Source organism: Mytilus californianus, unplaced genomic scaffold (genome assembly GCF_021869535.1).
Source record: "Mytilus californianus isolate M0D057914Y unplaced genomic scaffold, xbMytCali1.0.p SCAF_2, whole genome shotgun sequence".
Classification (NCBI taxonomy): domain Eukaryota; kingdom Metazoa; phylum Mollusca; class Bivalvia; order Mytilida; family Mytilidae; genus Mytilus; species Mytilus californianus.
Window position 1 is genome coordinate 11,342,695 of NW_026262668.1, and position 12,043 is coordinate 11,354,737.

The window sequence follows — 12,043 nt, forward strand, 5'->3', positions numbered from 1 at the left end:
TGTCCAAGAATCTACACACAATTAGATATTTTCAATAAAGGTGTTTTAACTTCTTCAATACCCAATTCTACCTAAAGTCAATTACTTCAAATCAAAGGCAAACGAATTCAGCAACAATTGTTTGGTGACCAGTCAGCGGTTTCAGATTCACGTATTGCTTTTTTTTTTTAAGAAAGCAATTTGTTTATTTTGTTACACACTGTTACTTTTAGTAATTTGTATGCTTACTGTTAGTGAAAAATTTATGAATTCATTGTTATATTTTCTTCTTTTCTCTGGTTGTTTATTTTTGTGCAAAATAAATCATTTGAGTTGAAACGAAAAAGTATTTATCAACAGTTAATTGATTTAAAATAGTTATCTATGTTTCAATTCAAATTGCATGTTCATGTTTAAAGAACATTATATGAATGAAAGAATGAATGAATACTTTATTCTCTTAAAACATTTGTTACAGAGAACATATAGATATTATTAATATACAAACTTATAGTGCATGTGTGAATTACATATACATGTATAAAGTAATACTAAAAAGTTCTAACCAGGAGGAACGACCTTCTCTTGGACGTTCTTAATAAATTTACACAGATTTTCTAATAAAATATAATTACATTTTTGGAAGAAAATAGCTGTTCAAACTCATAAATGTTAACATTTTCGTGACAAAAAGGGGGAAGCAGACTTCATAACTTCAGGGCATGCTAACTGTGAATCTCTGTTATTCGCCAATTATAGTACGGTGGACACTTATGTGATAGCTTTTGTTATTATACTAGTATTCCTTAGTATTATTGCAACACACCTTTTATAATACTAGTAAAGTAACAAATATTTCAGGAACATTAATGATACTTCATTCAGCATGTAAACATATGATTTCTGCTAAAAAAAAACACTATTTCCACTTCCGCTATCTTAAACTCTTGTTTGCTTGTGTGCCGATAGCGTTTTACTCGGAACCCTTCTAGTGCGTACCAAAGTTTATGGAGAAAGTATAGAATACGGTATCGGTCATGATGCATATTGATGCATAAACCAACATTTTCTTCAGAAAATGCTTGTAGCAAGTTAGGAATACGACAGTTGTTTTCCATACCTTTCGTTTATAAATAAAGTCGAGCGCTTGGTTTTGTCATGTTTATTGACTTCCCCCTTTTTGAATTTACCTTGGAACTCGGTATTTTGGTTAATTCTTTGATTTAACTCATCGGAAATGCCCGACTTTTAGAAATATTGGTAAAAAAAGACCAGTTAAAATATCGGCAAACATTGCATTTTCATTGACAAAAAAATCTACATGAAATGTTTATTTTCACTAAAGCTTGTATCTGAAATCCATTTTCTTATCTGAAAGAAATAAAAGAACTATATTAAGAAGAATTTTTGACAATCATTATCGTTTAAATGCTTTGTGATTAATTGACTTTCAAATACTTGAGCGTAAAAGTTGTTATTTCTCGCATTCAATTCAATGGTTTAACAATTTTTTATCAGTAGAAAAGACATATTTCTCAATATTTTCCCATATTTTCTTGAATGTTTCAGTTGTAAAAAAAGATAACAAAACGGATTTTAGGCAGCTCGATAACAATCAGATTGTCTGGTATAAGAAAATAGAATGAAATAACTGAACACTGCATACTTAAACCTTTGATAAAATACATACTCACTGGTGTGCTTATTTCTTTAAATGCAGTGGTGGCAACATTTTGAATACATTTGAATACATTTTAATATGAACTTCATACACCCTCCCGAAATGTTATATTCTCAATAGAAACGTAACATAGATGTTTAAAACGATTTCATAATTTTCATTTGCAAACAATTATCGCGTGATGCTCTAAAATGCAATATGATGCAACAAAACGCCGCAAAATATTGAAAGAATGTTAGTTTACTCACCCGAAAGCCGGATCAAGAGATCCTATGAAAAGAATTAAAATGCTTTACTGACCCGAACAAAATTCAAAAAAGCTTACTTGTAATTCATTTTACTTCAAACAGAAAATAACAACTGTCGATTAATTGTGATACTCAAACGTACGTATGGGCTAGTTACCATTTAAAAAAATATTCCATTATTTATTTGCTAACTATCATCAAGTACAGAACCCCCTAATTTTATAAGTTTTAAGACATAATGACATTGACCCTGCATACATTAATAGCATAATCGGTAAATATAATGATGATAAAGAAGATAAATACTTTAACGTTTGTCTATGAACTCTGATAAACTATCTTAGAAATGTAATAACTTACTGCCAAAACAATTTATAAATGAAGAGAATAATATACTAGAACAATTAAAATTATTAAGTTGAGTGTATGCTTTATCCGCTAATTTAATGCAGTTACATTTCGTTTTCCAGGAAATACAGCCAGACTGGACATATGTGACGTCATAATTCCCAGTTTTGAGTTCATGCGATATATGATGTCTCTTCCTGACGATATTACATTGGAGACCAATCAAATAAAAATAATATCATGTATAATCTTCGCTGTTTCATTTGAAAGTAATGAACAGGTGCTCACATAAAATTAAAAATGTCCCTCCGACACAGTCGATGTTGACACAGGGTTAACTTCTACATCGTTTTATTTTGAAGATATGAAGCGATCATCGCTGTCGAGAAATAGAGTTTTGAATGCAAGCATCATTAACATCGGTATCTTTCACTTTTCATTCTATTTAGTCAAGAAAGGTACTCAGACAGCATATACTTACCTAATGAACTACAAAGGTTACACGCCTTTGGACACGTGGCTAGAGCATAGTCTTTTGATATTTGGTCTGTAGCTTTACAAAGAATACTTAAATATAATGCATCACTGCACTTCGTTTCATGATCAATGCATTGGAATGATGCTGTTGTGGGTAAATCTAAAGGATGAATGTTTTAAATTAATGCATTAGAATTTTACAAAACCAAATAAACGATTATCTCAATACCATTCTCGATTAGAAATGTTAAAAAAAATATGAATACGTGCACAATTGAATTAAATATTTGTCGGGAACTTAACTATTTAGTTTTAAATACGATTTATTTTCAGCCACAAAGGTTATATCAGCTCGTCAATGTTTATAGTAGGACTTTTGTTTATTATTACTTCGGCCTTGTCGGGCATCTCCAAAGATTCACTTCATTTTGTTATTGTCATTGCTACCGTTTTAATTTATTTTGTTTTTGTTTTATCAAAGTGTACACTAGGTGTATAGTAATTATCAAATTTCTGAACCACGCAACGAGCAAGCAGGATAGTAAAACTGCATTCCGATAAGTATGCTATCTTCCCAAAATGGCTGCGCTTATACTACACAATGGTTTAATTTAACCTTAACGTACCCAGCCAAGTAGGCCTTCGGTGTTTTCTTTTGAACTGATTTACATTTTGTCATCCCAGGGCCTTTACAACTTACTATATTGTAATGAATTGCTTATTGTTGAAGGCCGTAAAGTTACAAATAATGGCTCACATTTTTAAGGTGTCCCATTGGCAATCATACTGCATCTCCTTATTTTCAATATGGTTGAAAACGACACTGAATAGCCATACCTCTTTGACATTGCTTAATTAGAAGTATAACTTTTGGCACAAGATATAAATATGAATAATTACCTGTTGTTGTAACAACATTTAGAGGTGTTGTACTCGATTGTAAAGCTACAAATTTCATAGAAAGGGTACAGATTATCAAAAGAAGTTGTACTACAGTAATGAATAAAGAAACAATATTTGAATAAAAACCATTCAGGAATCAAATATTCAATACCATTTAACAATTCTGGTTTCACTACTAGCTTTAAAAAACTAACGTGCTAGCATTGAAATATCTTATCATGGCTTGAATATGTTTTCAACTTATGAGTTTTGAATGTCCCCTTAGTATTTTTTGCCTCATTTATTGATTCATCATACATTAGTATTTATTATCTACTCGGATCTGACGAAGGCAAAGTAAAGAAGCAGCTTTTTACATATGTTTTTTCATCTCAAAGTCATAATGCCTTCACAATGGCCTTTACAGCTGGTTTGAGATAATTATAGCTAGATGTTGTTTATGCTATATTTGTGCTTAAAAACAAATAGATTCATGACAATATCAACAAACTATAGACTTTAAGAAAAGGGCAAAGAAATCGAACAGTCACTGTAATATTTTGTCTTATTAGATTGAATTATGCTTTACACAAATAAGCATTTGGTATTCATATATCTATCTCCAAATTCTGGATAAACTATCAAAAATGCGATACAATTAAGCTATCATGCATTCATTTAAACAAAATATTAAAACTATCATTTGTATGTGAGTAGCTGCATGTCATATATCTAAGTGAAAAGGATACCACAGAAAGGTCAAAGTCTGCTTCATATCTTGTATTTTTTCTTAAATCAGACGTTATGACATGAGTAAAATTTACTGTCTACTACAACTTTTTTGTTTGCGTCATTGTTAGAGTAATTTTTTTGCTTGTTTAATATTTTTAGTGAGTTGTGTTGTTTATCTGCGATGTATGTTCACACAGGTTTGACTGCTGGATCCCAATTATTGTCACATTAACCTATTAATTCTCTTTGGGTTGCTCACTCAATTTTGTCCATATAACGGAACTATAATAACTTTCACTTTTGCTTATGTAATTTGTCTATAGAGTATTTATATATTATCGTTTTTCTTTGTTGACATAGTTGTTTGTTTTATAGTGATTAAGATTATAACGCAATGCTAACTGCTGTACCCCAATTTTTGACATTTTTACCTATTATGTCAGTTGTTTTTGCTCACACATTGTTGTCAATATAATGGAAAAATATGCGACTGTTGTACACGTGAGATGTTTAGCTAGCTATAAAACCAGGTTTAATTCACCAATTTTACATAAGGAAATGTCTGTACCAAGTCAGAAATATGACAATTGTTTTCCATTCGTTTGATGTGTTTGAGCTTTATATTTTGCCATGTGATAAAGGACTTTCCGTTTTGAATGTCTCCTGGAGTTCTGTATTTTTGTTATTTTATTTTTTGTGATAGAAGTGGAAGGTTTAGCTAGCCTTAAATAAGGTTAAACCCACTGTATTCTTCGGAAAAGTCAGTTGTTTTAATTTTTCCGTTGATTGATACCGTTTGAGTTTGTCCGTTTTTATGGACTTCCCCTTTTTGAATTTGCATTGAATTTCGGTATTTTTGTTATGCTTTTTTTTGATATATGACAAATGTGACAAATTCAGGGTTCCATAGTGTTAATTTCCAATTTCTCATTAACAACATACCTTCCCCTATATATTTAAGTGAATTGCCAGTTATATTTTCTGTCTATTAACAGGTCCAAATTAGACTTTTCAACATTCATAAAACTGTATAAATTGTAGCAAACAATAAATTTTACAATTCGAGAATTGAATCATTGAATTATTTGTTATATGGTCCTGGTAATTATAGGATTTTAATTACGAAATTCTAAAAGTTAAGTTATTCTTGATAACGTAATTTGACGGTGACAACACAGGACCACGCACTGAATGTAACAAAACAATTGGCTTATTTCAAGAGCATACAGACTGAAGGCTGCACTACTCATGAAAAGCAGTTTTTTGCAACTAAAAAAGCGATGTTTAATTGAGGTTTATATATGTAAAAATTTAGATTATAATATGCAGTTCACTTAAGTGCCAATATGACCCGAAATCGTAACTGTCAGTTTTACTGTATACTAGTAGTTATTTACAATTACGATGAAGATTTACTTATTGATCTAGTTTTTAAAGAATTGTCTTTTGAACATGATATTTTCCTATGAAATTGCCTAAAAATACAGGTAAATCAAACTTGTAAGGAAATGCATTTCTTACCGAAGAACTCATTACATAAATTGCATGACTTTGGACATGTTCGAATTGCATAATCCCTATTTGTAGTGTCTGGTGATTGACATAGGATTTGCTGGTAAATTGCATCTTTACATCTTTGATCCTGGTCTCTGCAAACCAGTGCCGTTGTAGCTTAAAACATCGTTAAAATAAAAACGTTTTGTATAATTAAGATACAGTAACTAGATTAAATAAAACCCATTAATTTGTTCAACACAGTAACGCACCTTATGTATTAGTTCCGTTTTTAAAAATTATTGAGGTCAAAAGCTCATTTACATAGTTTTTTTGGTACTTATATCAGACAATCAGATGCCAAATTTATATTGAAAGTTTGAAATGAGCACACTGGATGTCAGAAGACTACAATGCGGTTTCCATAACTATTGTTTTGCAAACAAAATTTGTTTCAAGCAAGAGAATTAAAAAAATATTTCTTAAAATAAGCATAAAGTAGAGAAGGAACTTGAAGAGTATTAATTACCAAAAATTTCGAAAAGTTGTGCTTCAAACGACGAAGACAATCTTTATCCGGGGGTAGAAAAACCTTAGCGTTTTGCATAATTTAACATGTTATAATTAAACTTTAAAAAAATGAACATTTCAATGATATAATTCTGTAAAGAGGAATTTTTCCTTGAGCTTCACATCTCTGTTTGTTGAATGAAATCTACTTGATATGTATGCTTTAAAGTTAACCATCAAAATATATTCATATGTGGTTAGATAACATATTTTTTTAAATAGAAGTACTGATCAAAATCGTACAGAACGCTGGAAAAAAAATAATAATAACAATAGGTTTTAGTTGGCTTGTCGATTCACTCTAGCTTATTTTGAAATACATGGTATCATTTACAGAAGAAAACTACGTGACACACACATTTACCTTGAGTTGTTGTCTGTTCCATTGTTGTTGTAACAACTGGTGCAGGAGTTGTGACAACAGGTTGAGAAGTTTGGGGTACCATTTGAATTGTTGTAACAGGTGGCTGAGTGGTTGTGGTTACTACCGGTGCTTAAATAATAACAATAGACTTTTCATCTTTTCAAATTCTTTATTCAGTGAATTCTACAGCTGGAAAAAACTTCTTAACAGTAAGAAAAGGACAAATTTCTATTAAAATTTTTTTTATTTTGATGTAAGATTATGTTGCATCTCCAATGCTCATTTTTATAAAACAAAATCCGGTTGCATTTCACCTTGACAGGAAATGTCTTTTGAAAAATAGATGTAACAGATGTTTTTTTTCTATGCTATTCATCTGTCCTCAAGTTTTAATACTTGCAGATTTAGGTTTCGTGTAAAACTGACGAGAATTGAACTTTTAAAACGACAAATTGATCATTCTATTTTTCTATATCTAGAATTCACACAACCGAAAATATATTGACTTTGCGTATTTTTTAAAGCCGTACGGTGACTTTAGTTTACACCCTCGTCCTATGGTCTCCGTTGGGTAGCTGTCTAATTGGCAATCACACCACATCTTATTTGTATATTGAAATAATAATGCATTGCTACACTTTCATCAAACAGAGTCAGGCCTCTTTGACATTTAACTTGACAGACATTTCCTGTAGTTATCCTTCCCACATACACATAGTGGTATATATTTCTTTCTGTGATATTATGTAATTTATCTGTCCTCAAATTTTGATACTTGCAAATTTCCAATATCTTTCATCGAGCTCCACAGACGGGAACAGTGTACTGGTTTGTTTAAAGGCATATATTCTGCATTAAATCAGAGAAATGCTACTGTTGGTGGATTGTAATTTCAAATGGTACTACTAGTAACTGCTTTGTCATTGTCATGAGTAAGTGAACTGTGAACATTCTACGTTGACGGAAGCTTAAAATTTGGTTAAATTGTTTGAGTTTATTTCGTTTAATTAACGGATTGAACCTAAATGGTATTATCTTTAATAAATAAACTTTAATACTTAGATAAATAAACAAAGCATATGGGGTATCCACCAAAATTAGTAAATGCACAGCAAAACAACACACAAAAAGCAAAGGAACAGCGCTTTTAATTCTGTTCTTCGTCTCAAAGTCACAATGAGGCCTTCAATATAGAGAAAAAAAAACACTCACCTCACTGCAAGTTTAAGACGTTCCCTAGCACCGGTTTGAGCGGAATTCTTTTCAAACTGATTCGGATAGACTTTGTAAGATGTATCACCACCAAATCGGGCCCGATCAAAAAAGAAACATTAATATAAATTTTACCTTGCGTAGTAATAGGAGACAAAGTTGTTATAGAAAGCTGTGTAGGTGATGCAGTTGGGTTAACCATCGGGTCAGCAGTGGTCACATTAGTAGTGGCAGCAGTTGTCATTAATGCATCTGTTTATAGATCATACATTGTTTTGGTGTTGTATATCAAAAAGAAATTTAACGATAGAAAGGAAAAGTTTCAAAATGAAAGATTGCAAAGGCAATCAGAATTTAACCTGATGAAACGTTACTATCAAGTAATTTGAGTTATAATCCACATACGTTATTAGAATCTCTTTAGTCACTTATTACTACCTTGTAGTTTAATGTGGTTTTTTTTATCCGACCAACATATAAGATATGTATTAATGCAGATACTTCGCTTGTTAATGATTCAAATCTGTTCTGTTATTGCTCTTGCACACTTTGCAATAGAATAAAAACATTTGATTTGACAATAGTTAAAATGATTGAATGGTACTGAATTACTCCCAAAGTAGATATTATACAATTATAGCCTTTGTATGAGGTCGATACGAGGTTATATCGACATAAGAGAACCATATTGACTGAGGATGAAGTCCGAGGTCGATATGCTTTTCTAGGTCGATATAACATTGTATTGGCCTCAACCAAAAGCATCAATCAACAACTATTGCATGAACAATGTAAAATTGGGAATTTCTAGAATGTATTTTTAGAAACATGCTGTATGCCCTGTGCAATATGCTGTTTTTGACCTACGAAAAGCTAAACACAACATTTTTGCAAACTGAGTAAATACAAATGTACATGTGATCAACGTTTAACGAATCACAAATCCTTAAAAATATTCGATTAATAATATACATGAAGATCTCATAGTCTGAACATTTCTTATAATTCATGTTTCAGTTTTTAAATCGGTTTAGGTCTAAATACCATTTTAGGTCAAATTAAATATATACGTGTATAAGACTTTCTTTCTAACCTATTTAAAAATGTTTTCCATTTATCAACACATTTAGGTCCTATCTTTTTTCCAAAGACGAAAATCAAACGAAAAACTTACACAGACGGTTCATACAAGCTTCATCATCACAATGACAATGGTCGTTAGCAGGAAATGGATCACTGCATTTTGGATGATGTCCATGCTTAAAGGTATGAAATAAAACATTGATTTTAGTCAAAAATTAAGGAATGCGTATCAGAAAAGTTGTACAAACGTGCAAAAGATTGTTAATAAAGTAATGAGTTGTCATTTTTATAATGTGTTTACAGAAATATTCATTTTGACAAAATAAGGAGACATCAAAAGGCCAATAAAAACATTAAATGGAGAGAAAAAAAATGGAAATTGACATGTTCAAATGTAGAACGACATAGTTAAAGTATTTTTAGAATCAATGTTTTAGACAAACTAATTTTGAAAAACAATATATTAATCTATAAACTATAAACTGAGGAAAACGAATGTAATGCACGTTTGTGAAAAAAGAACAAATCAACAGTAAAGATAAATTTCACAATTTCAGTTTCTTTTCTATGACACATTCCGATATTGCACATTTTAACACAATCTATACAATTAAGTTCGCCTCATACCTTGGCTTAGATCTAGGAATTGACAATGAGAGCCGTATGACAGCAAACTTTTACCACAAAAGAGATGATTTCAGCTTCCAAATTGTGAACTTTTCATTTCTATGTAGCAACGTTTCAGCAGCGTCTGCATACGGAGATATCTCCCAGTTGAGACAATAGCCCAAGCTTGCATTTTGTATCATGATTTTCAACTTCGTACTTTATTTGGCCTTTTTAACTTTTTGATTCGAGATTTACTGATGAGTCTCTTGTAAACCAAACGCACGTCTGGCTTACAACATTTTAATCCTGGTATCTATGAATTTATACTCATTTTCTACGATCGCTATCACAAATTTATTCATGTATCATTCCTCAGTGTCCTAACTTGGTATAAACATACTTAAGAGTCCACAAGTCAACTGTCATTCAACTGATAGTTCTGAAGGTCTCGAGAATTATGATTTCAAATTCATAAATTCATATGTATTGTTTGATTGTTTTCAGCAAAATGTGAAAATTAGTACGATTCTTACATGCATTAGTAAATCGCACTTGGTTTCGTCAAATGTTATTATACCGGAAGTTTTTTTTTTTTCGAATGTGTATATAACTTTTTACTACTTACGGCATGAAGCTTATCACAGTGGTTGCTAGTTAGAATACCATGATGAAACAGAAGCTTGCAAACCTAGTGGAAAAATATCGTATCAATTAGTCCTGATAAATTGATTATTTTAAAAATCGTAGTTGATCAGAATCTTTTGATTGAAATACAAAGAATTCAATTGAAACTGAATTTGTTTTTGAAAAATAAACATAGTTAATCATATTAAATGAATCTTACTCGCATATATTTACATGACATAACTCTTTGATAAGGTTCAATAATTTTGATTGATAGAGAATATTCGCAAGACATTCCAAAATTATTGTTTTGCTTTTTCCAATAAAATGCAACATCTATGACTGCGCGTACACTCCATGACAAACGTTACAATAATTCAAAGAAAAACGAATAAAAAAGTTAAAACTGTATTTCTTAGATATAGCATTAAAATGAGTTTATGGATTGGATGTTTCTTTTGTAATTTCTTAGGGTTGTTAAAACGTTAATGGTGCTTCCGCTCTTCACACAAACTGTGATTCTGTCAAAGATTTAATGCTTTTTTCAAATATATAATAAAAAGTATGGGTCACCGTGTTATATTTCAGACTACAAGTTGTGCAAAATTGCCAATAGATAAGTTCTATAAAATGCTTTAAGAAAGTAAAAAGAAAAAATGATGTCACCGAAATTGTTTTCAGTAAAAACTGAAAATTTCACTATCATTCCAGTATAAAAAAAAATATATTTATGAGTTATCTCCCCTTAAATGGCCATGTTGAAACATTGATTTTAAAAAACACAAATATTGGTATTTGTTTAAACATTTTGGATAATGCAATAAATCACTTATTATTCTTTATACAAATAAGCAGTTTTAGACATAAATAGCAAATATGTCTCAAAATTTGCAGATTTAGGCAAAGAACTAGACAGATTGTGTACTGCTTTTCTTATCCAGGATGGAGGTATACAGTGAATCTACCTTTACACCCAAAGAAGATCACATTGACATTTTATGCCATAAAAATAAAGTTAAAAATAACACTAAGGCTCGATTGCAACAAGTTTCCTGCACGCATGTGATCTTAATATAGCTGAAATGTTTATTTCAGTGATTTAAATACATATGCTGTGAATATCTACATACATGAGTGCTGTCACATATCTGCTCCACACACGAAAGCGATGTTGCTGTTGGCGCTGAATAAGAAGAAAAAAATGTCACTGTCCACCCAAAGTGATCGTACGATTTGTTAAAGTAGGAAATGTTTACCAATTAAGTAACACCTTCATAATATGCTAAAAGGCAGAACCAACACTTCCAAAACTTCGAAACTACATTTAAATAAGACAACCAAAGTCTAGATTTAGTTCGGGCACTAGCTGATGTCTCAAATGTTATAAGTACATTATTTACTTTATACAATTACATAGGTCAGGAACATTACTTTGACTGTTCTATTTAAGTGATAAATTTAAATCATTTTGCAGCTTTGATCCAATCCAAGCCATACGACTTTGGAATTCTGGTGGTATAAGAAGACCACTGAACATGGACTCCAAGGAGAGGAACTTTATCAGAAAAGCACAAAACTCAGTCAATTCTGATATTAATGAAGCCATTGCCGAAGAAACATCAGGTGGATCAGGAGGTCACAACCACTGATGATTTATAAGTGGAGTATACGTCTGTCATTGCTGCTGCATATGACAAACCAAGTACTATTGACTTGGTCAAAGATGATGCAGATGATGCA

The 12,043-nt window shown here is 31.2% G+C and overlaps 1 protein-coding gene across 1 annotated transcript; it reads right to left on the bottom strand.

Moving 5' to 3' along the window:
• Positions 1 to 1,295: 1,295 nt before the first annotated feature.
• Positions 1,296 to 11,480, bottom strand: LOC127729245 (mucin-2-like). The gene is made up of 10 exons (XM_052236987.1): positions 11,434 to 11,480; positions 10,305 to 10,367; positions 9,162 to 9,246; positions 8,123 to 8,239; positions 6,776 to 6,904; positions 5,869 to 6,018; positions 3,634 to 3,678; positions 2,738 to 2,893; positions 1,909 to 1,930; positions 1,296 to 1,350 (listed from the first exon to the last, which is right to left on the bottom strand). Exons 3-10 carry the CDS (start codon positions 9,172 to 9,174, stop codon positions 1,347 to 1,349), a joined length of 636 nt encoding a protein of 211 aa, XP_052092947.1. The 5' UTR covers positions 9,175 to 9,246; positions 10,305 to 10,367; positions 11,434 to 11,480; the 3' UTR covers positions 1,296 to 1,346.
• Positions 11,481 to 12,043: the final 563 nt, after the last annotated feature.

What these genes read in the sequence shown, in the direction of transcription:
- LOC127729245 (XM_052236987.1), bottom strand. An exon ending in TTTATGTAATGAGTTCTTCG is followed by an intron (nt 3,679 to 5,868) that starts GTAAGAAATGCA and finishes TGAAATTTGTAG; the next exon opens with CTTTACAATCGAGTACAACA. An exon ending in TAACCTTTGTAGTTCATTAG is followed by an intron (nt 1,931 to 2,737) that starts GTAAGTATATGC and finishes TTCTTTTCATAG; the next exon opens with GATCTCTTGATCCGGCTTTC.